Here is a 27,996-nt window from a genome sequence, read left to right as displayed (position 1 = left end):
GTACACAAAAAGTAAACAAAAGCAGTTTCTTTCACCGAGCGAAAAACGCCTCGTAGGAAAACTGTCCACCACAGGCTTCCGTAGGCGAGTCATATGAATGGTTTGTTTTTGTCGCAGTTTAGTATCGCTTCTTCTTTTTAAAACGTCAATTAGGTCGCTTCATCGAATAACTAATAATGTCGACGCCACACGTGTGATAAACGAGACACAATAATTGGAGAAGACGACCGCGTGAACGTCGATGCTCGGTAAGCTAGCGTTAGCTGTTTGGTTTCACTAACGTTAACCAAAATGCCTCGTCTAATGTCAGGATTTGCCATTTATTTTCAAATGTGATGACATTGTCGTCTGTATGTGTTCCCAGACAGCTAGCAGGATTCGGGGAAAAAAGGGACGTCATGCTTCGATGGATTTTTGGTGGTCGGGAAGCTCAAAGCTCCGTGGAGGTGAGCTGTAACTTGAACACACCTGTATAGCGCAGAATGATTTCACGTGCACCTGAAATGTCACGCCATGCAATCAACGGCAATGTTGTAGTATTCCAGATGTACCTGAACGTCACTTCTAATGTAATACATACAGTATTTACATCAGGGGTCTCAAACTCAATTTCCCGAGGGGCCACTGGAGCTAGGGTCTGGGCAGGGCTGGGCTGCATCAGGTTTTCCAAAAACAAAACAAAACGCATTTATTAAAAACAGAAAAATATACAAACTTTTTCAGTACTTTGGTTCCGATTTTCTACAATAAAAGCTCTGATAAAACATTCCACTGTTCTCAAATATCTTAATTTTTATTTTTCTGCACAAAATAAGATGAAAAATAAATAAACAAATCAAGAATAAAGAACCAATCAATCAGTAATAAATAAATATAATAATAAAACGGCAAATAATAAAAACTTAAGAAACCACATATAGTTGGTGGGTAGACAAATTATTTTTTTCAGATTAAAATTAACAAAGCATTATTAGAGCCCTGTAGACATGACAAAACACAACTATAGTCACATTTATACTTTTTTATTTACAACATATTGCGCAAGTGCAGGGTCTTGAGACACATGCTAACTCGCAAACTAGAGAGCTAGTGACCTAAACGGTGGCCTTCAAGTTATTTCCTTTAAACTTAAAACTTACCACTTCCACACGGATAGGGAGGATAACTATTAACAGTTATTTAACCTTTAACATGAACATTAATCAAACGTAATAATTTTTTCTGGGTACATGATACCATACAGCATCCATATCAAACTTGCGCCGGCCGCACTAACATTAAACTTTCATATCAAGGGGGGGGCCTCAAACTAGTGTCCTGTGGGCCACATGTTTGAGACCCCTGATTTACAGTATAAGATGACTGATTGCATATGAACGTCACTTCAGTGCAACACTACGTGATATTTTTGTTGGGAGTATTCAAGATTACTTGGTGTGCTTTTAGTTGGGTTATTCGCGATTACTTATATTACTTAGTGCACCCGAACGTTCCATCAGTGCAACCAACAAACGCTATAGCTAGTTTGCCGAACAATGACAGAAAAATGTTGTGAAAATGTGACGATTTAAGTATGAGTGGTATTCTTATTTAATAGTTAAATACAGTACGATTTAATTGGAAGTCATTTATTCATTTAGAACCCGGAGGTATACAGTTGATTTGAGAATCGACGTTAGAGCATAGAGAGCTGGTATCGCAAGTATCGATATTTCAATATCGATCCAGGCCTCGCTCCTCTTGAAAGTGAAGCAAGCTCTGCTTTGTCCTGCTACTTCTTTCTCTCTTACGTCGGCAGAAAAGCGGCGTGCTGTGCATCGGAGAGGAACAGCCCAAAAACTGCTTCACTGAGCTGCAGGTGCTGAGAGGACATTTTGACATTGTTCGATTTCTGGTGCAGATTGATGACTTCAGGTGAGTGCACCCTCCCGCCGCCGTACCACCACCCCACCCCCAACCCACCCTCCACCGGCCTCTTCTGGCTGATTGACAGGAGCGTCTCCCCCTGCAGAGAAGTTGCAGAGCATGACAGGAGCGCCATCATCACCCCCTACAGTACAGTAACCCCCCCCCCCCCCCCAAGCACACACACCTGCGCTCCTCGCCATGCTCCAGTGAGAGAGCATAAGTGGGCCCATTGGGGTTGGTAACACAACAAAGTGTGTGTGTGACTTCACGCCTGGCATCCTCTAGTAATAACCCCGTCCTCCAGGTTCCCCCCCCCCCCCCCCCCCCCCCCCCACACACACACACTCACTCATGTCCGCAGTCGGGGGCAAAGGCCAGAAAATTCCCTCCAGATTGCTTCTGAAGTCTGAAAATGTGTCGCCTCGGCTCATCTGATCTCTTTTTATTCGCCCCATCCTGTCTGCTGCTCCCCTTGGATGCCTGTGGACAGTGGGGTGGGGGCTGGGGGGGCACGGTGGGGTGGAAGGCTACAGATATTTCTTTAAGACCTCTCAGGTTGCACACGGGAAATAGACTCCACTTCCCGGAGGTGATGATGATGGTGATGATGATGATGGTGGTGATGATGATGTGGTGTGTTTTCCAGATGTGCGTCCGCAGGCGATGATGGACTGGTGCTGGTCTGGAACGTTCAGGTAACGTGGCGCACGTATTCTGTCACACATGCCATCCTGTACAGTATCAGTAACAGATACCATCCTGTACGGTATCAGTAATAGATGCCAGTATCAGTAAAAGATGCCATCCTGTACAGTATCAGTCACAGATACCATACTTTATCACATATACAGCATTAATTGGCCCTATACCCGAGACACCGCCCATCAGTAACAGATACCATCCTGTGCAGTATCAGTCACAGATACCAGTATCAGTAAAAGATGCCATTCTGTGCAGTATCAGTCACAGATACCGGTATCAGTAAAAGATGCCATCCTGTATGGTATCAGTAATAGATGCCAGTATCAGTAAAAGATGCCTTCCTGTACAGTATCAGTCACAGATACCATACTGTACAATATCAGTAATAGATGCCAGTATCAGTAAAAGATGCCATTCTGTACGGTATCAGTAATAGATGCCAGTATCAGTAAAAGATGCCATCCTGTACGGTATCAGTAATAGATGCCAGTATGAGTAAAAGATGCCTTCTGTACAGTATCAGTAATAGATGCCAGTATGAGTAAAAGATTCCATCCTGTACGGTATCAGTAATAGATGCCAGTATCAGTAAAATATCCCATCCTGTACAGTATCAGTAATAGATGCAGTATCAGTCACAGATACCATTCTGTGCAGTATCAGTAAAAGATGCCAGTATCAGTAAAAGATGCCATTCTGTGCAGTATCAGTCACAGATACCGGTATCAGTAAAAGATGCCATACTGTACAGTATCAGTAAAAGATGCCAGTATCAGTAAAAGATGCCATCCTGTACAGTATCAGTAATAGATACCAGTATCAGTAAAATATCCCATCCTGTACAGTATCAGTAATAGATGCAGTATCAGTCACAGATACCATACTGTACAGTATCAGTAAAAGATGCCAGTATCAGTAAAATATGCCATCCTGTACAGTATCAGTAATAGATGCCAGTATCAGTAAAATATCCCATCCTGTACAGTATCAGTAATAGATGCCAGTATCAGTCACAGATACCATACTGTACAGTATCAGTAAAAGATGCCATCCTCTACAGTATCAGTCACAGATACCATACTGTACAGTAATAGATACCAGTATCAGTAAGATATGCCATACTTAATTTTTTTTTGTTTCTCATAACTTAAAACATGCAATTTTTGTATTTCAAATTTTGCTACATAAATGTTTTCCTTATCTCGTAAAATTCTCGACGGTTTACATTTTCCTCTTATATTTACATAGACTTTGTTCTTGTAAGATTGTAAATATTTTTCCACAAGCTAATTTTCTAATAATTGTTTCTCATAATATTCCAAATTCATGCTACTATGTATTTAATCTTGTAAAATTACTGCAGAAATTTGTTGGGTGTTTTTTTTTTTTTGTTAAGTTCTACTTTTACTGTGCACTGCTGCCCATTAAAAAAACACACACACGGGCCACAAATGGCCCCCCGGCTGCACTTTGGACACCCCTGTGCAACATCAAGCTAGCTCAGCCTTTTCAAGTGATCTAACTTCCCACGTCTGTAGCTGACCGACGCATCATTGGCAGAGATGTACGTTTAAGATGTGTAGCGAAGCCTAATTAATTTTTTTGGGGTAAAAAAAAATGTAAAATTGTGCTAATTGTGTTGTGTCAGACGGGCGAGAGGCTTCGGGAGCTGAGGGGTCATTCCCAGCAGATCACCGCCATCACCGTCTTCCACTGCAGCGACGAACTGATGACGCACACCCGCCTCATCACCGCCTCCTCCGACCGCAGTGTCAGCGTATCCTCAGAAGGGGGAGCCAAAAAGACAACTTTTGTTGTTGTTGTTTGTCCTTCACCTCCATGCTCAGCTGTGGGACCCCGACACAGGAAACCGAGTCCAGACTGTTTTGGATCTCCAGTCCTCTGTTAAGGTATCAAGTCTTCCTGTGGTGTCATGGCTGTTTATGAAGTGTGTGTGTGTGTGTGTGTGTGTTAGTGTTTGCTGGTGTTGGAGCATCTCGGCGTGTGGATCTCCGGCGGGGAGGAGCTGTGTGTGTGGAACAAAGACTTCCGGCTGCAATGTCACAAAGACCGGCACAGTGACACAGGTGGGCACCACTTTCAGGTCGTGCTGACACACACACAAAAAAATATTTTTTTTTGGTGTCCTTTTACAGGAATCACCGCTCTGATCGAGCTTCCCAAGAACTGTGTGGCCGCCGCCATGGACAAGACCATCGGTAGCACAAACCTATCATTTCTCACACATGCAAATTAAATGCATATTTAGACAGTATAAATATTAGTTTAACATATAAAAACAACAAATCATTGGTCAATGTAATATTAAAAAGTATATAATAGTCAAACTAAAAATATTTAAATTTTGAATTCATGTAATTAAAATGAAAAAAAAATTGTAATTTGTATAATATACATTTTTAAAGAATTAAATATTTTGGTATTTGGTTAATCAGCAAACTTAAATATTTTACATGTGTAATTAAAAGATGTAAATAAAAAAATGTTTTTCTTATCAGGAAAGAAGACGTAATATGTATAACAGTATTATATAATTTTTTAAAATGAAGTAAAATATTTGGGGATTTGTGGTTAATCAACAAAGTTAATATAAAAAATATATATATTTGTAGGTATAATATATAATATATTTTTAAATAAAATATGTTAGTAATGAATATATTTACATGTGTAATAAAAAAATGTAAATGGGGAAAAAACATTTTTGGGTTTTATGTAAAAACTCAATATGTATAACTGTATAATTTTTTCAAATGAAAAAAAAAACTATTTGGGGATTTGTGTTTAATCAGTTAATATAATCAAGTTAATATAAAAATGTACATATGTTTATGTATAATAATTAGTATAATATATTTTTAAAGATAAAATATTTTATTTGGTTAATCAGAAAACATCAGAAAATCTTTTCATTTTTTTTGGTCTAAGTTATCAGAAATAAAATACTCACTACTACTCTGTATTTATTGGTAGGTATAATATGTAGTATTTAAAAAATGAAAAATATTTTATTTTGGGATTTATGTAGTGAATCTATGTTGATATAAAAATATTTTAAAAAATGTCATACAGTTGAGTCTAAGATATATTTTCCCAAAATGTACTGCATTGTGCTTTATTTGGTTAATTTAGTATTTAGTCAAGTATAAGTATATAAGTATAAGTATGTTTTTTCCTCCTCAGTCATCTACAAGCTCACAGGTTGTGATGATTCCCTGTCAGTGGTGGAGGTCCGTTGCCTGGTGGACCACCAGGACCAGATTCGTGCTCTGATCAACGTGAGCGGTCAGTCAGTCAATCAGTAGGCCGGTGGGAGGGGTTTACCCCCCCCCCATCCCACCGAGCCTGTGTTTCTTTAGATGGGCTCTTTGCCAGCGGCTCCCACGCGGGCGAGCTGATGGTTTGGGACGCGGTGGACTGGAGCGTCCTGGCCTACGAGCACATCCTGTGGGAGGAGCCTCAGATGAGCGTGCATGCCCAGATCCAACTAGGCGGACCCAAGCCCAGTGAGATGTCCGTTCAGCACCTCACCTCCAATGGAAACGTGAGTGCACGCAGACGCTTGATTAGATACACCGACATCAGACGTCAAGTAAGCAAAGCAATCATCTCAGCTCATCCTGGCGGCGGTGGGAAGCGGCCTGTACGTGTTCAGTGTCCTGACCAAGACGGTGGTGGCGTACAAGAAGTGCGCCCACGACTCCAACGTGCTGCACACCATGCTGCTCTCTGACAGGTGACACGCCGCATCCTACGCTGATTCCGCGCCAGCGCCGCCGGACTTTAATCAACACTCTGTCTCACTCAGCGAGCTCATGTCGTGCTCTGAGGACGGCAGCGTCAGGATGTGGGAGATCCAAGATCTGCCCCTCGTCGGAGAACCTGCATCACCAGGTGAGATGCTGCTTTGCTTCCATACCGTTTCTTACTGTAGGTGGGGGTGCAACCAACCTCGAACCCGATTTACAAAACCCGAATTCTAATGAACCTTAACATCTATCTTAGCCACAAACCTAATCCTAACTTTAGCTACAAACACTAATCCTAACCTCAAACGCGAGCCTTAGCTACCAACATAATCCTAACCTCCAACGCTAACTTTAGCTACAAACCCTAATCCTAACCTCCAACGCTAACTTTAACTACAAACCCTAATCCTAACCTCCAACGCTAACCTCAGCTAAAAACTTTAATCCCAACACCGAACGCTAACCTTAGCCACGAACCTAATCCTAACCTCAAACGCTAACCTTAGCTACAAACCTAATCCGAACTTTAGCTACAAACCCTAATCCTAACCTCGAACGCTAACTTTAGCTACAAACCCTAATCCTAACCTCGAACGCTAACTTTAGCTACAAACCCTAATCCTAACCTCGAACGCTAACTTTAGCTACAAACCCTAATCCTAACCTCAAATGCTAACCTTAGCTACAAACTCTAAACCCAACTTCAACCGCTAACCTCAGCTCCCAACTCTAATCCCAACCTCAAGCGTTAACCTTAGCTCCAAACTCTAATCCCAACATCAAACGCCAAGTCAGATTGTAGGAGTTTCCCATTCCTCTCCAACTGGATCCAATGACTCTTTGCCTCATCCGCCATTCAGGCTTCTTTGGGATGTGGAACTTTGGTCGATCCAGCAAGCAAACGTGTCCTCCGTCCAATAAGACCGTCGACCTTCCCAACATCAGAACCTTAGAGCTTACAGGCGACCTGATTGGTCACTCGGGCGCCGTCCAGGTGTGAGCAACATGACCTCACACACACACGACAAATCTAATTATTTTTGATTAATTATTTTTCACATCTTTCTCTGTCATCCATCCAGATGTTTGTGGCCTTCAAGGAGAACGGCCTGGTGACGTGTTCCGCCGACCATCAGCTGATCCTGTGGAAGAACGGCGAGAAGCAGTCACACCTCCGTAGCCTGGCACTTTTCCAGAAACTGGAGGGGAAGGGAGGACTGTGACTTTAGAAGCGCGTGTGTGTGTGCGTGGATGTGGTCTCACCTCAGCAGGTTTGTGTGGACTTTAGCTGGGATCCCGTTTGGGATGCGTTTCACGGCTCTTTCCTCAAAGGATTTCAGGAGCTTCAAGGTGCCAAACACCTGAGAGATATCTTCCATGCTGAGTCAGCATTTTAATTGTCGCTTGTGGTGCATTTCTCTGACAGCATAAAAAAAACAACACTATTTTGGACAAAAGTAATGGGACACATGGTCATTACACCAACAGGAAGTTGGTTCTGTTATTCAAAATGAGCGTTTAAGGTTTCCATCCAAATCCATCCTCTGGCTGATTAAGACAGAAGGAGGTCCATCCAGTAACCTTCCCATCTCCTCTAGGTTACATTAGGGACAGAAGGAGGTCCATCCAGTAACCTTCCCATCTCCTCTAGGTTACATTAGGGACAGAAGGAGGTCCATCTAGTAACCTTCCCATCTCCTCTAGGTTACATTAGGAACAAAAAGGTTACAAAACAGGCAAAGCAAATGAATAACGGTATTAAAAAACAAGTCATTTCCAGATCATCTGATGGAGGTTGGTGAGTTAAGATGAACAAATCTCTGACATGATTCATCAACTTTGCTTCTACATTGTCATATTTAAGCAATGTTGATCCATCATCAGGACCTCCTTCAAAAACCTTGTGACATTACCGTAAATTAAGTTGGTTTTTTTTTTTAACTTCAGAGCACCGTGAGGAGCATTTCATCAATAAAAACAAAAAGCTCAAAATGAACCGTAATAATAAGCCCCCTCCAAAATGACAAACTGTTGCCAGTCTTGAGTAATAAAATAAAAGGTCTTCATTGCGTCACAGTGTTTCCTTCAATTTGTGTTTCCCAGTCCAGGATTTGCGTGTATTCCAAGGAAATCGATTTCCAGAGTTGAGTTATTAGCATCCTCCTCCCATGGACTTGCTCAAAGAAAGTCTATCTCTGGGTGCAGTACTCTATTCAGCCGCTAGAGGGAAGCCGCCACTTCACTATTGGATGGAAAGACTCTTTAAAACGAGCCATCTTTAAAAGTGAAGAGCAACGAAGAAGATAAGATTAAAAACGTGTTCCATCGTAAGTGAACACTTGGCAGGGCCGTAATGTCGACGGTAGGGGTCTTTTACAGGCATGTCGATCATGAAATCCGTGTGTTCCGTCAACATGTCAAGGTAGTGCGTGTGACAGGAAGTGGCAGGGACGGCAGCTTGCAATCAAGATGGAGGAGGCAGGCGGAGGCTTTTACACTTCATTTCGTCCAAAGTCTTCCAGTACTTGTAGTTCTCCGACAGGTGTTCCATGAGGCCAGGCAGGCTGGCGAAGGCTGCAAAAGACACAAGCCATTGGTGGATTAGTGGTTGTCATGGAAACATGAGAAAAAGACCAAGGCTCAATAATATATTTTTAAAAAGTAACAGTTTGAATGATTACTTTAAAAGGAAAAGTTATTTTATCTTCACACTCCTTATGTGAGACATGAACACGTCCTCTTTTCTGTGTGTTCTAAAGATATAAAAACAGCTAAAAAGAGACAATTAATGCATGTAATTACCCCCCAAAAGTGAACTGTTCCTTTTAATTTGAAAAAATGAAAGTTCCTTATTGCTGAAGTCTGATCCAAAATGCATTCATGTGTGACTTTTTTTCCTGTTTATAAAGGATGGAGGCTTGGCACAGCAGCTCGCCTCCCTCGGCAGAAGGCGCACATGGTAAAACCCCTGAACTCAACTCCTCTTCATTCGGACCCCAAGGGAGGCTTCCTTCTCTCCGTCCCCCCGAGTGGAATCTTTCTGTGACATGAGAACCACGCTAGATGGTAAACAAGACATCGCTCGGGGAGAATGGAACAGGATCTTCAGTGGGAAGGAGAAGATGCTTCCCAGACTGATATGTGATCGTGAAATACTTTGTATCAGTGATGGAGTCCTACCGTCCCAGGCGTCAAACATGTCCGTGATGAAGTAGTCTATGAAGGACAGCTGGGACTTGGGAATGCTGCAAGTGTTGCGGTCAAACACGGGCATGACCACGGGCAACCCCTGCCTCTTCTCCTCATCCGTCTGCCAACACAGAAAGAGAGATCGCCATGACGACGGGGCGAGACAGGCGGCGAGGACCATGACACGCACCTGAGCGAAGTACTCCTCAGAGATGCGTCCCGCCCACTCGATGCAGAGCTCCAGCGGCCTGCAGGGATTGGCCACGTCTGCACACTTGATCAACATGCGTTTTATCAGCAGGCGGTTCTCCGGGGAGTTTCCTTGACCCTCGCAGTCACCCGTCATGCCCTGCAGTACAGACGCATAAACACACAAAGCCAGAAATATTTGCTTATGGACTCATACCATATTCTTCTCATTCAATGGCCTGGGTGTTTATTACATAAACTACAGAGAAGACTAGGCAAAATGTGGAACTTTCCTATGGAAAATGAACGTTCAAGTAAATGTTTTTTTTTTCCAACTTGCCTCTAATGCTCTTTTCTGGTCAAAAACACAGGGGAAACCTCACACACACTCAACAGGGGGCCCAGAAGCACCCAAAAATGGCATAAAATGCCAAAGTTTGAGGGTGTTGATTGTAGAAAAAAACGTAAGGGGTTAGTATGTCGTTTTTTTCATTTTTTCAACTTATTGAAAATGCACTTTTCTGGTCAAAAAAACATCAGAAACCTCACACACACTCAACAGGGGGCCCAGAAGAGCCCAAAAATGGCATACAATGCCAAAGTTTGAGGGTGTTGATTTTTTTAAAAAACGTAAGGGGTTAGTATGTCGTTTTTTTTAATTTTTCAACTTGCTGAAAATGCACTTTTCTGGTGAAAATAACAGAGGAAACCTCGCACACACTCAACAGGGGCCCCAGAAGCACCCAAAAAGGGAATAAAATGCCAGTTTTAAATTTTGTGATTTTTGAAAAAAACCTAAGGGGTTAGTATGTCATTTTTTTCAATTTTTTCAACTTGCTGAAAATGCACTTTTCTGGTAAAAAAAAACAGCGGAAACCTCACACACACTCAACAGGGGCCCCAGAGGCACCCAAAAAGGGAATAAAATGCCAGTTTTAAATTTTGTGATTTTTGAAAAAAACCTAAGGGGTTAGTATGTCGTTTTTTTCATTTTTTTCAACTTGCTTCTAATGCACTTTTCTGGTCAAAACACAGAGGAAACCTCACACACACTCAACAGGGGGCCCAGGAGCACCCAAAAATGGCATAAAATGCCAGTCTTTGAATTTGGTCATTTTTGACAAAAAACGTAAGGGGTTAGTATGTCGTTTTTTTTAATTTTTTCAACTTGCTGAAAATGCACTTTTCTGGTGAAAATAAAAAAGGAAACCACACATACACTCAACAGGGGCCCCAGAAGCACCCAAAAATGGCATAAAATGCCAGAGTTTGAATTTGGTGATTTTTGAAAAAAACGTAAGGGGTTAGCATGTCGTTTTTTTTCAATTTTTTCAACTTATTGAAAATGCACTTTTCTGGTCAAAAAAACAGCGGAAACCTCACACACACTCAACAGGGGGCCCAGAAGAGACCAAAAATGGCATAAAATGCCAAAGTTTGAGGGTGTTGATTTTTGAAAAAAACGTAAGGGGTTAGTATGTCATTTTTTTCAATTTTTTCAACTTGCTGAAAATGCACTTTTCTGGTAAAAAAAAACAGCGGAAACCTCACACACACTCAACAGGGGCCCCAGAGGCACCCAAAAAGGGAATAAAATGCCAGTTTTAAATTTTGTGATTTTTGAAAAAAACCTAAGGGGTTAGTATGTCGTTTTTTTCATTTTTTTCAACTTGCTTCTAATGCACTTTTCTGGTCAAAACACAGAGGAAACCTCACACACACTCAACAGGGGGCCCAGGAGCACCCAAAAATGGCATAAAATGCCAGTCTTTGAATTTGGTCATTTTTGACAAAAAACGTAAGGGGTTAGTATGTCGTTTTTTTTAATTTTTTCAACTTGCTGAAAATGCACTTTTCTGGTGAAAATAAAAAAGGAAACCACACATACACTCAACAGGGGCCCCAGAAGCACCCAAAAATGGCATAAAATGCCAGAGTTTGAATTTGGTGATTTTTGAAAAAAACGTAAGGGGTTAGCATGTCGTTTTTTTTAATTTTTCAACTTGCTGAAAATGCACTTTTCTGGTGAAAATAACAAAGGAAACCTCACACACACTCAACAGGGGCCCCAGAAGCACCCAAAAAGGCAATAAAATGCCAGTTTTAAATTTTGTGATTTTTGAAAAAAACGCAAGTATGTGGTTTTTTTCATTTCTTTCAATTTGCTTCTAATGCACTTTTCTGGTCAAAAACACAGGGGAAACCTCACACACACTCAACAGGGGGCCAGAAGCACCCAAAAATGGCATAAAATGCCAGTCTTTGAATTTGGTGATTTTTGACAAAAAACGTATTTTTTTTTCATTTTTTTCAACTTGCTTCTAATGCACTTTTCCGGTCAAAAACACAGGGGAAACCTCACACACACAACAGGGGGCCCAGAAGCACCCAAAAATGGCATAAAATGCCAGTCTTTGAACTTGGTGATTTTTGACAAAAAACGTAAGGGGTTAGTATGTCGTTTTTTTTAATTTTTTCAACTTGCTGAAAATGCACTTTTCTGGTGAAAATAAAGGAAACCACACACACATTCAACAGGGGCCCCAGAAGCACCCAAAAATGGCATAAAATGCCAGAGTTTGAATTTGGTGATTTTTGAAAAAAACATAAGCCAAAAACATAAACATAAAACATAAGTTTTTGAAAAAAACGTAAGGGGTTAGTATGTCGTTTTTTTTAATTTTTTCAACTTGCTGAAAATGCACTTTTCTGGTAAAAAAAAACAGCGGAAACCTCACACACACTCAAAATATTGTTGACATTCATATCGTTAATGGGCAATAATTTGTAGGACAATTATCATCCAGCAAAATGTGTTATGGTGACAGGCCTATGTAAAAGTGTCCAATGAGTCAATATACCGCCAAGATGACAAAGCCTTCTCTGTTTGAAGATGACAAAGCGTGCTCTGTTGCATCAACAAAAAGGGAAAGCAACATATAAAAGACGGGGAAAGTCTGCACCACAAAATAGAACTTGTGACACGGTCGCTTTGTTGACACATTCCTGCATCTGCCGGGGGCTTCGCGCACCTCAGCAAGCCTCACTGCCCATGCTGCCCCATGATGGCTCAAAGGCGAACAGGTGAGGGGTCCATGTCCCCTTCTCATGAACTCCAGAGCAGCACCCCAGCTAAAACTGGGAAGAATGGCCAGTGATGCTCCACGGAGGCCTTGGAAGGGAAGTGTGGCCGAGCAAACCGGAAATAGTGTGTGAAATCTGGCTACGAAATGGGCGAACGGGCCCCATCATGCTGGACCTGACACTTGCCAAACAGCGTAAGACACATACAGGAATGTATTCATGCAGACTTGGTGTAAGAACGCAAATAGACATGTTAGAAGCAGCATGTTCACTCAATATATGCTTACACTGCTTTTCCATGACCTTGTTTTCAAATATTTTTGTTGTATGTTACAGGAAGGTGAAACCTGCCGGGTTTTTTTTAAAAGGGGGCGAACACTCACACACGTGTTGGGCTCCTCGATGGCCGCCAGTGGCTTGTTGATGCTGTTGGCAAATTTGTTGACGTGCTCAAAGTGCCTCGTCATCTCCGTGGCCAGCACCATGTCAATGATGGCCTGCCGCAGGGTCCGGAATTGGTTCCTGTTGAGCGAAATTAAATGCGTGTTTCCATGTTTTAGGTGAGTGCAAAAAAAAAAAAAATGCAGCACAGACCGTTCAATGTTCTTGAAGATGTTGCTCTTGCCGTCGCGTACAGTCAGCTGAAAGGCCAGGGCGGCGTGGTGGCTCTCCAGCACCGCCGTGTCGTTGTACAGGATGGCCAGCTCACTGCTGGCGTTGCACAAAAAGGAGTTGGTGCGGCCCGGGTGGTCCACGTCATGAACGGTGGCGGCTATCAACGCCGCCACCTCGTCTAGCTGATCTAGGCTGCTCTGAGCAAAAAAAAAAAAAAAAAAAAACAGCAAACATGCACCAAAGTCAGCTGGGTGTTGGCATGTCACATGACTCTTAATACACTCATACATTAGATTCATATTTCACATATCAAACTATACAGTTCCGACAGCAATACATGCTTTCACAAGTCCCAAAATACCGTCACCCATTCCCGTCTGGATGCAACTATTTACCAGAGTATGGACGCATGTGTACACGTGTCTTTTTTGACAACATTCTGACATACGCGGTGAGGAATTGGGTCAGTGCCTATAAAAGTACAGGTACCCTTTCCCATCCCTAATTAGAAGCCTAAAAGTACAGCTACCCGTTCCCATCCCTAATTAGAAGCCTAAAAGTACAGGTACCCGTTCCCATCCCTAATTAGAAGCATAAAAGTACAGGTACCCGTTCCCATCCCTAATTAGAAGCATAAAAAACTCGAGTCCATCTGCACTAACCTTGACTCTCTCTTTACGTAAGAAGTAGGCGGTGGCGTGCAGCACGTCAGCGGCGTGCGTGGAGTTGTGGTAGGAATTGGACGAGTGGTAGCTGGCCTCTATGAGCTGCAACCAGGAGCGCAGCGTCGCCTCAGGGCAGTTCAGAAAGTCGCACACACCGAAACTCGTGAAGATCTTCAGGCCGAGGTAGGTCAGTGGCCTGTGGGGAAACACACAAGGTCTTGAGGTCAACAGGAGCTCTATAATAAAAATTGGTGATGGGAGAGGCCCGGTACCGCTTATGCGTAGCCGCCTCCAAGTCCAGGATGTTGAACTCCCAGCATTCCTCATCGGCAAGCATGTCTGCGATGGATTGAGGGACGTCGCTCAGAGTGATTGGTATGGCGAGCTGACTCTGGCTGTTGTCTGGAACAAACACAGTCTGTATGATTCTATGTCTGACTTTTAAAACCTGATTTTTTTGGTGGGATCTTGACATTACATAAAAGCAGCGTGACAAAACGCTTACTTTTGGAGAAAACATACTCGTTCCCAGAGAGCCGCCGCAGTCCATCCTACAGAAGGACATAAAGGAATTGCTTATTAGAACTAAATGAACAATGGAACCTCCATTCTATTCCTTCTGCTTATCAGAGTCCGGATCACAGGGGGCAGCAGAGTAGAAAACCCTTACATTCATGAGCCCCCCGACCAGGTCATTTGCATGGGGGTCATCCTCCTTGGAGGCCAGCTGAGGCGAGTAGAGCTCCGTGGTCCTCAGGATCTCCAGCACACGATCCAGAGCCTCAGCCACGGTTAGCGGGCTACTCTCCTGGGCGGCGTTGATGATGTTTATCACCTTTTGGAGGGGGTTGAAATCACAACATGGCGGACATGCGTAAATAGATCATCTTAAGAGGGCTTGATGTCGGCATGTACCTTGGTGATGGGGGCCTCAATTGTCATGGAGTGGATCCTGGCAACGGAAGAATGTCTCCGATTCTGTAAACTGGAAGCTGGAATGAACACAGCGATATTTGGGAACCACTTGAGAACACAGCTAGGTGGGCCAGCTTAGGAGTCTTGGACTTCTTACCGTCGCTACTTCGGGAGCTGAGCGACCTGGCATCCATGGAGTCTTTCCTTCGGTCACGGTGGCGTAGAGAATGGCACTCTTTAAAAATAAAAATATTCATGAGATTAATGAGCGTTTGGATACTAAAATACATGCAAGGAGCTGATAGAATACTAGAAAATGTTAGCACATTGCTAACATGACAAAAACAACAGTCAAACCTCGGGTTTCATACAGTTTTTGTCTGATTCATTTTATGTTGAAGAGTTTCTCCAAAATTGAGTCAATTTGCAAAACTAAGTCATCTGCCTGTTTGTACCCTGTACAAAATTGCTTTGTGTTTCATATGTTTTGGTTTTTGTGGAACCTTTAATAATTCCCAGTAGCACTTACAAAACCTGTTAGCACAGAGGCTAATGATGGTATAAGTCACTAACAAAGGCTAACGTACAACAACAAAGAGCTGATAGCTTTGGTCATCAATTTGTTAAGAGCTGTTAGCAGGCTAAAACTAGCCCAACAGAAGCTACGTTGCCTGTAGCTGCTGCCAAACCTATGTTAGCACTTCGGTAATAAAGGCTAATAGATGTTATACTTTGCTAAAGAGACTACCACAAAACAGCAATGAGCTAATAGCCACATTCAGCAGTTAGCAAGCTAAAACAAGTCTAACAATGACTATATTGCCAATAGCCGCTGCCAAACCTATGTTAGCACTTGGGTAACAGAGGCTAATAGATGTTATACTTTGCTAAAGAGGCTACCATACAACAGCAATGAGCTAATAGCTACATTCAGCTGTTAGCAAGCTAAAACAAGTCTAACAATGACTATATTGCCAATAGCTGCTACCAAACCCATGTTAGCACTTGGGTAACAGAGGCTAATAGATGTTACACTTTGCTAAAGAGGCTACCATACAACAGCAAAGAGCCAATAGCTATATTCAGCTGTTAGCAAGCTAAAACAAGTCTAACAATGACTATATTGCCAATAGCTGCTGCCAAACCCATGTTAGCACTTGGGTAACAGAGGCTAATAGATGTTATACTTTGCTAAAGAGGCTCCCATACAACAGCAATGAGCTAATAGCCACATTCAGCTGTTAGCTAGTGAAAACAAGTCTAACAATGACTGTATTGCCAATAGCTGCAAACAAACCTATGTTAGCACATGGGTAAAAGAGGTAAAATAGATCTTCTAAGTTGCTAAATGAAGCTAACATACGATGAGGCCAATTGTTATGCATTGCTACATACGACAGCAACGAGGTAATAGCTTAAGTCAGCAGCTAGTGGGCCAAACAAGTCTAAAAAAGGCTATATTGCCAATAGCTACATACAAACTTGGATATTGAAAGGGTAATTTACCTGAGTAAGAACATTCTACACCACTTCTGTCGTCCTTCTTGAGCTTGTGCACCTGACACATAAAAAGAAAGCTATTCATTTAAGCCAAGGGAAGAAAACCACAGGGAAATTGAAATGATTCATTGATGGGAAGGTTTATTAGCAGTGTCATAATACACAGGATCAGAAACTACCACATAAAGTCCATCTATCAGCAAAGCCTTGCTAGTATAATAATCTATGCCATTCCTGACTTTATAGCCACTCTAGTAGTACAACCTGTACAAAGTAAACAGGATTAAAAACGTCTCAACATGTCTCATGATATACTGGAGACAACCAAAGCCCAAGTTCTTGAGATGATGTGAGTGTTAAACACAAGTCCTTGAAGTTCAGAGTGTTTACAGAAACACGGCTAACTAAAGAAAACGATGAAATGGAGACGACAGGTCCCTGGCCAAGTGCGTATGTGGGAATATTCCTGGAATAATGCAGGATTTTAAGTGCTTCGAGGAAAAACCTGATAGCCTGAAAGAACGTCTGTGGCTGCGGGTTGCCGTCTTTTGTTGGAATTATGGTCTCTCGGTAAAGACGCCTTGTGACATCACTTGGCTGAAAATGTGTCTATACAAAAACTTAAAAACACAAAAATAGCTCCTTTTGGCCTCTGTTCTGGGAATCCGATCAGCCGCTCCGGATTCCCGATCCCAACCAGCAGGAATGAGAGCCATTTGGCAACAGGATGCAAAAGACTGACTCACCTAATGTTTACACACGAGAGGAGAGCTAGCCCCCTTTTTCATAGACATAAATAGCCCTGACGTCTGGCTGCTAGCCTTCACGGGCCTGATCCCCGCGCTTAGCCGTTGCTTAGCATTCTAGCATCATAGCGTGGCGTGACGTAACTGGACTGGAGCCTCGCTGAGTGCAGCGACACGCTGCATTCACCGTGTACACCCTGCTTGTCCGTCGGTTATTTTTGTTGATTTTCACCAAAATGTGAACCGCTTCCTCCGTGTGCAACTACTGTCAATTTGGTGAGTATCCGGTTAGCTGCACTCACTTGGTTATTGTTGTCGATGTGAGGTCGCTTGATGGCGACGAAATGTCGAATTTTCCTGAGAGAGGAAACATGTCTTTATACATATCTTCTCAGAAATGTTCATCTGCGTTGTTTGATACCAAGTTGACTCACCCTCCTTGGCCGATGACGGGCGTTATGTTGACTTGTTGCTGTATGCTGTCGCCCGACTTCTTCCTGGCGTAGTAAATCCCCTGCCATTCCTTTGCAGAGACAAAAAGAGTGACTCCCACAATATACAACATAACGTGGCCAGAAATATTTCAATATTGAACAAAGCAAAATTTCAGAAAATCACTCCACACTCTTTATTGCTCCCTGGGCTAATAACTATAAAAGCAATCTTCACTCGCAAAATGTACTGCAAAAAAAGGTCAGTAAGGATAATTCATAATGCCGCCTACAGAGAACATACTAACTCCTTATTTCTAAAATCACAAATACTTCAACTTGCTGATATAGTTCGTCTTCAAACAGCTAAAATAATGCATAAGGCTAAAAACAACCAATTAGCTAAAAATGTCATCCAATACTTCTCTACAAGAGAGGAGAAATATGATCTCAGGGAAGAAGTACATTTGAAACACTTCTATGCTAGGACTATGTTAAAAAGCCATAGCATTTCAGTATGTGGAATCAAACTATGGAATGGATTGAGTAAGGAAATCAAACAATGCACAACGATGAGCCAATTCAAGAAACAATACAAGCAGTTGATGTTTGCTAAATACAAGGATGAAGAGTCTTGAACCAGTCATGATGTGCTATATATATCACTATATTGACACTTACTATGGTACACATTATGGCATTGGATGCTCATATCACTTCCTACTTTGGTACGAGGTACATTATTAAAAACAAAAAACCTTAAACTGTATTATGGAAAGCAGGAAGTGAACAAATGTAACAGTTACTGATTGTAAAAGTACCAGATGGAGGGGTAGGATTTAATAAGCTTTGCTTCTTCCTACTCCTTTTGGACATGTGGAACTGGGAACTGATTATGGGATGCACTCAATTGTAATCTGATGCATGTTCAAATGAAATAAAACCATTACCATTACTTCCTTTACAGGCTGTAACAGTGGGTGCAAGGCTCACCTTTCCTTTTTTAATACAGGTGTTGATGGTGTCCAAAAGGTCCGCTCTGTTCTTGTCACTTTTCGGCAGCTCGGTCAACTCCTTGCCGACCAGCTCCCCTTTGTGGTAGCCCATCATGCGCTCAAAGGCGGGGTTTACGTACTGGCGGACAAAACGCAACACATGTTGTTGTTGTTTTTTTATTCTTTACTTCGAATATCATCCAAAGCACAACAAACCAAACATAAATCAACACAAATAAAAGTACCTATGTATATATAAATATACACATGTTCGAAAGGGAATGGGAAGAAGTCAAGACTGATCTAGTCCCACCCCCCTAACCACCCAGATTCCAACGTCATCCCAAAAAAACATATATTATTCCTCCTCTACCAGAATGAAAACCTCACATCCAACCACCCTCATCCAGCTTGAAGCACCCAACTACGTGCCAAGAGCAACCAGTTCGTTACTAGTCATCGTATCGTACATAGTCCAGTACAAAAGCTAATGTCATCAATCAGAGCCGCCAACCTTGAAGACATCTGATGGCCACCCCTGCTTTTGCAGCCATTTTGTAGGGATGCGGAATCAATTCGGTGAACAACATCAACTCACTTGGACTATTTAGCTTCCTTTGTCACCAGCAAACCATGGTCATTCAAGACCCTCCAGACATGATATAACACCCCTATAGTAGTCACATTTACACTCCTATGACCCAATATAGTATTGGCATTGCCGCCTGCGACTAACTGCTTGATTTCCCTCCTACCTGTATAATGTGGTCTTCACTCGTGATCTCCACCGCCTCCTGGCAGTTCTCCAGCGCAGTGAACACAGCGTTACAAGCCCTGCAAGGCCAGAAAAAAGCCAGCGTTAGGAACCTCGACCACATTGTGCGTCTGCGTGGCGACGTCTGTACCTGAGTTTGAACCGGCATCGCACCTCTCCGTGCTCTAGCTGAAGCAGCTCGTTGTAGCAGGCCATCACGCTGGTGTTCTCCACAAATCTCTAACAAGAAGAGTTGAGATTGGGGTGTTATTTTACACCATGCTTTTTTTTTTAAAAAAAAGGTGATAAGTTGTGGAGCATACTCGGCTGAATCCAGCACACAGCAGAGGGAGAACAGACGGCTCGTCCTGCCCGGATGGCCTACACCCCAACAGAGAAACAAGCGTCAAGGTGCTATTAAGATTAAAAAAACACGACATCTTACCCTTGTGGCACAACGGCGAGAATAACAGCATTTTCTGAGGGCTTTGTGGCACGGATCATCCTGCAAAACAAAAGAAGATGAAGACAAGAGCAAACAATGTCAGAGATGATTGAGAGTTGTGAGGATGCCGGCCAGGAAAAACAGCGCAGAGACGGATGACACCGATGGATGCGATCCAATGACTCATGGATGAACTTAAGTGCTTGACTCGCTTGAGTGCTACTGAAGCCTTGCAAGAATCTTCCTTTTAGTAACTAATAGCTTCTGAAGTTTGCAACGCTATCAGCAGCCACCACAAGCCCCCCCGACACACGGGCTTCAAGTGGATGAAAATGTTTTCATTGTGGAAGCCTGTCTGCCCGGAGAAGATAGCAGAAAAAGGTTCCAATTTGCTCACCGGCACACAACCTCCGGCTCAAAGTAGCGCGAGTGACGTCCATCGATGACGACGATCTCATGGTGCTTGTCCAGGAAGCACTCCACTGCAGACTCTGGCGTCCTAGCGATGTTGCACCTGAAGCCGGCGCGGTCACAGGCCCACCACAAGGCGTCGCTTTGGCTGTCCTCCTTGGCGAAGACCAGTAGGACCTGCAGAGGACACCAGGAAGGACAACAAGGGAACATGTGTTAAATATAGATTATGTGGTACTTCATTGGTCCATGATCTTCAACTTCCATGTGTGAAGTGGCTGGGATGACCTCCAAACTCGAGTCCATGGTTCTCTCCTGGGAAGTCGTGGAAAGCCATCTCTGGGTCTGCGATCCGGTCCCAAGTGGAGGAGTTTAAGTACGTCGGGGTGTTGTTCAGGATGGAACGCGAGATCGACAATGAACTGGTGCGATGTCTGCAGTGATGCGGATTCTGCATCAGTCCATTGTGGTTAAGAAGGAGCTGAGCCCAAAGACAAAGCTCTCCATTTACTCGTCCGTCCATATTCCTACCCTCATCTATGCTCATGAGCTTTGGGTAGTGACCAAAAGGACAAGATTGTGGCTGAAAGCGGACAAAATTAAATTTTTGTAACCCTAAATATAACCCTAACCTGCCCAATAATAAATATTGGACTAACCCTAACCCGAAACCGTGGTGACCTCCTGTAGTAGTAGTAGTCTCTGCAAACGCCTGCGAAATGTCCACTGGTCTTTTATCCTGTGTCGGCTCGTGTTGCCACGGTGATGGCTTCTGTGCTTGTGGCGCTAGCACACACGAAATTCCACAAACATCTTATGTCGGTGCAAAGATGTCTGACCTGTGGCCCAAATACAGCAAAGAGCCGAGCCTGGTCCATGTGCACCCATGGGTGCACCCAAATGCATATGCACACCATCACCATTACCATTACACGTCTCATGCTACGTTCAAGAACACTGGGGCATTTTCAATTCAAGCTATTCACGAACAAAAGAAATACTAGTTTATCATGCTTGTCAGCCATGGTTTTTTTTTGTTTACGTTTGGCTGAATTCAGACAACAAAAGCTCCAAGTGGGGTATTTCCAATTTCCCAGTCGACTTGAATGCAGCAGCTTTAAAACACACACCGAACAGGATGTTGTGACTTTTTATATTATAAAAATATAATTTCACAAAAAAACAGCAAAAATTTTTAATTCTGCAGTAATTTTACAAGAATATTTTTACAAGAATATCCAAGTGGCAATGTTGCATCCTTTCAGTTTTCGCTATGTGGGCCTCGCTGGGAAGAGTTTGGACACCCGTGATGTCGTTCATCACCGATGGTGCAAACCTTTGCACCATGTCTCACTTGTAAATTAGTTTCAACTAAACACTTGAACATTTGCCGGCACATACGACACACTAACTCACACACTTCCTGACCCTTTGGAGGACAACTTTACATGAATCACAGGCTCATGGTCCACACTTTAATCCGCCACTTATTAAACATTCATAATGAATGTTTCTGTGCGTCACAAAGCCTCAAAATACGTATGGACAAAATGAAGTAACATGTTTGATGGTCTTTTCCCACACCGAAACCAAGCAAACACGCCTTGACAGAGCTGGCTTTGTGCAAAGGGGAACAGAAAAAGACCTTAACACTGAGACCTAAACATTGTGTGAAGCCCCAAAGCTAACGGCAACCTACTTACTAAGAAAACGTTAACAAAATGGAGGCACAACCCGCCACAACCCAGTACAGAAGATCTCTGTGTTTTGCTTTGGCGTGAGGGAAGTTAGAAACATTTCATGGGAATTAACTATAATGAAGTGGAAAGCTGTAAAATGGCCAGTCAGGGTCCATTCGGTTTGTGCGATAATTATTAAATCAATAATTATAAGACCATAAGCTAAAAAAATGACATCTGATGGTTACTGTTAACAACCGCTAACAACCGTAATTTGGTCCCAGTATGGTCCGTGTCTTGATGGACAGCCAATGTGATCCTCTGGGTCATTTTTTTTTGGGTCTACAACTTGACTTTTTTTGTTCCTCGGGATGTTTGATGACGTTTGAAATGACTTATCGCTAACTGTGTCCAGCCGCAGCAGCAATGGTGGCCCGGCTTCTACACCATCTTGCCATTTATCAACTGGTCTTAACATTTCCTGATCAGGATCGTATATCTGTCACATCTCACCTGTATGGGCTCCTGGCTCACTCTCATCGGCCCCACGCATTCTTCTGCAGAAGACACCTGCAGGGCGAAGACAAACGATGAACAACAGCGTATTGTAGCCACGAGAACGTCAACGCACACGACACAAGACCTCACCATTTCACCGCTGATGTCCACCAGCATGCTGACATATTGCTTAACTTCCCTTCCCCCGCTTCCTGCCCCACCTGCCTGCAATCACCTGTGCCCCTGACGCACTTTCAGCAGCACCTTTAGATCCTCTTCCTTCACTCAACTGTGGACACCTGCAGTAGTTCCTACTCTGAAGACGACAAGCTTTAACTGCAGCTACCGTGGAGCTGCATGCGTCTTCTGAGGGTATTAGCGCACACACACAAGTGTTTACCAGTGTAATCCCGCTGTGGGAGAACACGTTACAAGTGTATGTGTTTGTGCAAGTCTCCTTAAGCACATGCGTCACTGAGGTGCCAATCAGCGCGTCCTCTGAGCAGTCAGCAGTGTACCATAAGCTAGCTAGCGTTAGCATGGTTGACAAATTGCAACCAGGGAGAAAATATAAAAAGAAGCTTAGGGATGGGGGAGGGTTTAACATGATGACATCATCATCTTGTTAGCATAATTGTCGCTGGAGGATAGGCACAAATAACGTTTGTAACAAGAGGCTAATTTTTATCTGTTGTTCTAATGTTGAATCTAACATCATCTAATTCAAAGCTCAAAACAAATAGAGCCACCATCCACCAGTGCCAGCCTGGACTATGTTTTTCAGAGAGATTATTACGTTGCTGTTTGATGTGTGTGGTAAAAGGCCACGGCCTAGCGTTTATTAACAGTGGTTGATTCCGGGCCCCATGGGGAAAGACCACATTGGACACCCTAGGCAGCTGTCGTCACGACATCTCTAGGACTTACGTAACTGACTCTTACCAGCTAATTTTATGCTATTTGACTCCAACATGAATTTAAACCTCGGTCACAACCATTTCACCCAAACCTGACACCTGACTGTGTGGCCAACATGCTAATCACTTGTCCATTGTGCGGCTCGATTTGAATTATTCATTCATTTATTTTCTACTGCTTATCCTCTTGAGGGTCGCGAAGGGTGCTGGAGCCTATCCCAGCTGTCTTTGGGCGAGAGGCGGGGTACACCCTGGACTGGTGGCCAGCCAATCAATCACAGGGCACATATAGACAAACAACCATTCACACTCACATTCATACCTATGGACAATTTGGAGTGGCCAATTAACCTAGCATGTTTTTGGAATGTGGGAGGAAACCGTAGTACCCGGAGAAAACCCACGTATGCACGGGGAGAACATGCAAACTCCACACAAAGATGTCCGGGGGTGGAATTGAACTCCGGTCACCTAGCTGTGAGGCCTGCGCGCTAACCACTCGACCACCGTGCCGCCCTCGATTTGAATTATTCATTAATTTATTTCTACCGCTTATCCTCACGAGGGTCGCTGGAGCCTATCCCAGCTGTCTTCGGGTGAGAGGCGGGGTACACCCTGGACTGGTGGCCAGCCAATCACAGGGGCACATATAGACAAACAACCATTCACACTCACATTCATACCTATGGACAATTTGGAGTTGCCAATTAACCTAGCATGTTTTTGGAATGTGGGAGGAAACCGGAGTACCAGGAGAAAACCCGACATGCAAACTCCACACAGAGATGGCCGGGGGTGGAATTGAACTCCGGTCACCTAGCTGTGAGGCCTGCGTGCTAAGCACTCGTCCGCCGTGCAGCCGATTTGAATTATTTTCTATGAAAAATAAGTGTTTCCAGAAGAAGTCACACTGGAAGGCCCGATCATGTGCACAAAACGCAGCCAATCCCGCCCGGTGGCGTCGGGGGCGGCGGCGGCGGCGGCGGCAGCAGTATAGCGGCTAGTGCTGTCAGCTCCTTTACATGTGACTCTTCACACATTGACCGGAGGGGTAAACAAAGCACTTGTAAGTACAAACTACACACACACAGGAGCGTGATCAACACTATGACAGATTGTCAAGCCCCTTCAGGGGGCTTCAGTGATAAATAATAAATGGTGTCATTGATTTAGTCTTCAGAAGGAACAGCTGATCAACACACACACACACACACACACACACACACGTCATGCCACAATGAACTTGTGATCACTTCTATACACAGCTTTTAAATAGTATTCACACTGTGTCCGCCCATCTGGAAAAAACTAACAGCTATCCTAGTTTCTTCTTCTGTTGTTTCCAGGTAGCTCAGGTGTCCTTTGGCCCACCGCTGCCCCTCACGGGTCAGCTGTGGTAATACATCAGGTTAGATTCAACCCAGGTCTTATCCAATGCGCTTCCGCTACCTTGTTGCCATTTTTATTGGCTTGAAACTGCTGGAAGAGTGACATGCATTTGCCTCTCTGCAAAACTTATAACCGTATAAATGCGTCTTTGGTATTCAATGAGGGAATAAAACCGACTGAATAGAGCCTGTTATTAGCAAAAGCAAATTGTACATATTTTTTGACCCGTCTACACCCCCCACTCAGCTCATACGAATACATTTATAGCAACGCAGAGTCTTATTTGTGTCTTCTTTTCTCTTATTATAGCTTCTATATTTGGTAATAGAACCTTAAAGGTTATTATAGGGGTGCTATTTCGTGTCTTGAGGGCTCTAACAACGTTAAAAAAATGGCATTTAGAAGGTCCTAAACAGGTTTTCTATGCTGCAGCTATGAAAATATTCAATTTTTAAGGTATTCTATTTGGCAGGAATTGACTGATCACTTATCTTATGGAACCAATGAAGCGTGATAATGAAGGATTACTGCAAAAATGTCATTTTAAAATACTTCTTGGTCCCATGGATTTACTTTTTTTTTTTTAACTGTCTTAGCATTCATTTGTATACGAAGAAAACGCTGATGCTTTGTTGTAAACGTTTGATGGTCTCCTGGTGAATTTATGAATTGAGTATATTCAAAAAGTATATATTTGTCTATCATAAAAGTGAAGATTATTATGTTGTCTGTGCAGGTGCATCCTGTAACCATCTAAAGTCCGTGGCAATGAACCAGCACATATTTGAGCTCCAGCCTGTGATGTGTTGCATGCATGTGGAGCTTTCTAGGCAGCAAATGACGTTGCCGTCCCAGCTGGTGACGTTCAGTGCCCGGCGTGAGGTGGTGCTCAAGGGCCTATCAGCATAACAAGCAGGCCTCGTCATGTGTGAGGATGCTGAGCCGCTTGGCGGTTACCTTGACGCCGGTGTTACTGGTCTGCGTCTCGGCCTCGATGAGGACGTGCGCGCCGCCGCTGTTGCCGCATCCTCCTCCTCCCCCTCCTCCTCCTCCTCCACCGCTCGTCTCTCTGTTCTCCCGCCGGGAGTTGTAGCTCGAGTGGCAGCTCTGGTAGGCGATAACGGACGGGATGGTGTCGGCGGCGTCGGTCTTGATGAAGAGGCCGTGTAGCACGCCCCCGCCCCCGCCTCCGCCGCCGGTACCCTGTGAGATGGTGGTGGTGGTCTGGTGCGGAGAGTTGGACTCGTCCGAGTCGCGGCAGTAGATGACGCCGCTCTGGGAGACGTGGATGCTGGGTGCGCAGCCCATGCCGAGTCAGAGCCGGGAGAACGGACGCTGGGGCGGCGGCGGTACCCCCTCCCCTCTGGCGGCTCCGCCTGAGCACACGCAGGCTGGACGCGGAGAGCTTCTCCCTGCTCCTCTACGGCAGGAGGCTGGCTGTCATTTTCATCACCGGGACGGTGGTTCTGCTGTACGCCGTGACGTTTTTTGACGCCCAGCGCATCTATTAAAATGGCTATTAGTCCAGTTCATTCATTCTTTGCGGCTCACCTGCATGGATGTTATGCACCAGCAGCTCCTCTGGAACATTTTAGAAGGAACTTTGATGTGACATCTTGGTATGAACTTAAGTTACACCACCACCAACATCCCACCCCTTTCACCATATGACATAATATCCCCTCCAACTAAAAAAACAAGTCATAAGATAACTTCATGGATGTTTTCCAGGGCGTACTGACATAAGGAATGGAGGTAGTGACACAGCCGTGAAGCCAGCAGTGGTGTCTTAAGTCCGGCCTGGGGGCCATGTGTGGCCCGCAGCTCGTTTTTCTATTGACTTTTAGATGGGATGAGAAAAAAAGCAACTCTAAACGATGATCCTTTCAGCAAACAGTATACTGTTTAGTATACTGTACAGTGTGGGACCGGCAAAACCACCACCACGACAACATTGGCACAAATAAGCACACTTTACAACACATGAACTCAAAGACTTGCACTGGGGGAAAAAGAGGCATCATGTCATGGGACACACCTATAAAGTCTTCTGAGAAACCCTCCAAAAAGGGCCAACAATGTGGCGTAAAGGTAGCAGCATAGCCATATATGTACATCTAAACGGAGTGGGACATCTACTCCGGCTTTTTAAAGCCTTTTTTCCAACGGCAAGTATTATAAATTGCACACGCAACACAGCGACTCTTTTGTGATTCATGATAGAACTTTACAACAAACGCTTTAATGCTTTAAAAAAAAAAAAAAACCTATCAAGCAAAGCGACTCACAACCGAATTATGTAAAATCTAATTTCTTGGTCATGGGACACTTTTGCCGCCACTTTTTGCTAGACTGAATTCACAAACTGACAAAAACAACCCCGCCACTGTTCTCGTTCATTTATCGCTTTTCAATATCGTACAATTATTTGATTGTATTAGTTGTTTTATTATTTTTGTAAATGATCATCTTTGTAACTTAAGCTTTGGTGGCGTGAATGACAGCAGCCTCTCTTCTTCGTGAACGTCAAACAGCGACCTCCTGTGGTTACACTATTCCATACATGATTTTTGGGGTGAAAATATTTATATTATTCATTCATTTTCTACCGCTTATCCTCATGAAGGTCACGGGGGTGCTGGAGCCTATCCCAGCAGGGTACACCCTGGACGGGTCGCCAGCCATTCAATCACAGGGCACATATAGTCAAACAACCATTCACACTCACATTCATACCTATGGACAATTTGGAGTGGCCAATTAACCTAGCATGTTTTTGGAATGTGGGGGGAAACCGGAGTACCCGGAGAAAACCCACGCATGCACGGGGAGAACATGCAAACTCCACACAGAGATGGCCGAAGGTGGAATTGAACCCTGATCTCCTAGCTGTGAGGTCTGCGCGCTAACCACTCGTCCGCCGTGGAGCCCATATTTATCCCAGCTGTCTTCGGGCGAGAGGCGAGGTACACCCTGGACTGGTCGCCAGCCAATCATGTTCTACTTTAAATGTGTAAAAAATGATGTCTGTAAATTAAGCGTAATTATGCGTAATTGCCTTTTTCATGCGCACTCACTATTGGGTCTCATTAGAAAGTGCAGGCCTTCACTATAAAACCTGCAAAAAGTGCCTACATTGGCCTATAGAAGAAGGCCACTTATAGGATACGATATAAGCAAAGTGATAGTGACAA

General features: G+C 43.7%; 2 protein-coding genes across 7 annotated transcripts; one reads left to right on the top strand and one right to left on the bottom strand.

Annotated features, from left to right (window-relative positions):
• The first annotated feature begins 32 nt into the window (after window positions 1–32).
• wdr41 (WD repeat domain 41) lies at window positions 33–10,093 on the top strand. 4 transcript variants are annotated; one of them, XR_009120134.1, is made up of 14 exons: window positions 33–248; window positions 365–446; window positions 1,799–1,914; window positions 2,555–2,603; window positions 4,259–4,387; window positions 4,458–4,520; window positions 4,586–4,829; window positions 5,815–5,916; window positions 5,991–6,175; window positions 6,246–6,367; window positions 6,440–6,525; window positions 7,241–7,374; window positions 7,463–8,000; window positions 8,054–10,093. XR_009120134.1 is itself a non-coding variant. In XM_058056124.1 (14 exons), exons 2-14 carry the CDS (start codon window positions 399–401, stop codon window positions 7,601–7,603), a joined length of 1,350 nt encoding a protein of 449 aa, XP_057912107.1. In that variant the 5' UTR covers window positions 34–248; window positions 365–398; the 3' UTR covers window positions 7,604–10,093. The 4 variants fall into 4 exon arrangements, 3 of the variants coding, with proteins under 3 accessions (XP_057912114.1, XP_057912093.1, XP_057912107.1); XM_058056124.1 differs by having other exon boundaries at window positions 34–248; window positions 4,586–4,697; window positions 4,767–4,829; window positions 7,463–10,093; XM_058056131.1 differs by lacking the exon at window positions 7,241–7,374 and having other exon boundaries at window positions 4,586–4,697; window positions 4,767–4,829; window positions 7,463–10,093.
• Window positions 7,613–26,125, bottom strand: pde8b (phosphodiesterase 8B). 3 transcript variants are annotated; one of them, XM_058056085.1, is made up of 23 exons: window positions 25,760–26,125; window positions 22,512–22,568; window positions 20,306–20,496; window positions 19,909–19,968; window positions 19,787–19,844; window positions 19,615–19,703; window positions 19,465–19,543; window positions 18,708–18,848; window positions 17,718–17,806; window positions 17,586–17,640; window positions 16,544–16,595; window positions 15,195–15,272; window positions 15,038–15,114; window positions 14,793–14,957; window positions 14,628–14,673; window positions 14,395–14,524; window positions 14,120–14,318; window positions 13,437–13,654; window positions 13,226–13,364; window positions 9,760–9,918; window positions 9,561–9,690; window positions 9,183–9,420; window positions 7,613–8,954 (listed from the first exon to the last, which is right to left on the bottom strand). In XM_058056085.1, exons 1-22 carry the CDS (start codon window positions 26,108–26,110, stop codon window positions 9,230–9,232), a joined length of 2,754 nt encoding a protein of 917 aa, XP_057912068.1. In that variant the 5' UTR covers window positions 26,111–26,125; the 3' UTR covers window positions 7,613–8,954; window positions 9,183–9,229. The 3 variants fall into 3 exon arrangements, with proteins under 3 accessions (XP_057912068.1, XP_057912082.1, XP_057912073.1); XM_058056099.1 differs by lacking the exon at window positions 25,760–26,125 and adding an exon at window positions 22,647–23,000 and having other exon boundaries at window positions 7,616–8,954; XM_058056090.1 differs by lacking the exon at window positions 9,183–9,420 and having other exon boundaries at window positions 7,618–8,954.
• Between the last annotated feature and the right edge of the window lie 1,871 nt (window positions 26,126–27,996).

This window comes from Doryrhamphus excisus, chromosome 2 (assembly GCF_030265055.1).
Source record: "Doryrhamphus excisus isolate RoL2022-K1 chromosome 2, RoL_Dexc_1.0, whole genome shotgun sequence".
Lineage (NCBI taxonomy): Eukaryota > Metazoa > Chordata > Actinopteri > Syngnathiformes > Syngnathidae > Doryrhamphus > Doryrhamphus excisus.
Note: the sequence above shows the minus strand (reverse complement) of the source record. Positions and strands in the feature narration are given on the sequence as shown.

Coding starts and splice junctions, on each gene's coding strand:
- wdr41 (XM_058056110.1), top strand. CDS start 399: ATGCTTCGATGGATTTTTGGTGGTCGGGAAGCTCAAAGCTCCGTGGAG. Junction 5,917..5,990: donor TGCTCTGATCAACGTGAGCG/GTCAGTCAGTCA, acceptor GTGTTTCTTTAG/ATGGGCTCTTTGCCAGCGGC. Junction 6,368..6,439: donor ACCATGCTGCTCTCTGACAG/GTGACACGCCGC, acceptor TGTCTCACTCAG/CGAGCTCATGTCGTGCTCTG.
- pde8b (XM_058056085.1), bottom strand. CDS start 26,110: ATGGGCTGCGCACCCAGCATCCACGTCTCCCAGAGCGGCGTCATCTAC. Junction 14,525..14,627: donor CGAGTATGTTTTCTCCAAAA/GTAAGCGTTTTG, acceptor TGTTTGTTCCAG/ACAACAGCCAGAGTCAGCTC. Junction 9,421..9,560: donor CATGTTTGACGCCTGGGACG/GTAGGACTCCAT, acceptor CTCATGTCACAG/AAAGATTCCACTCGGGGGGA.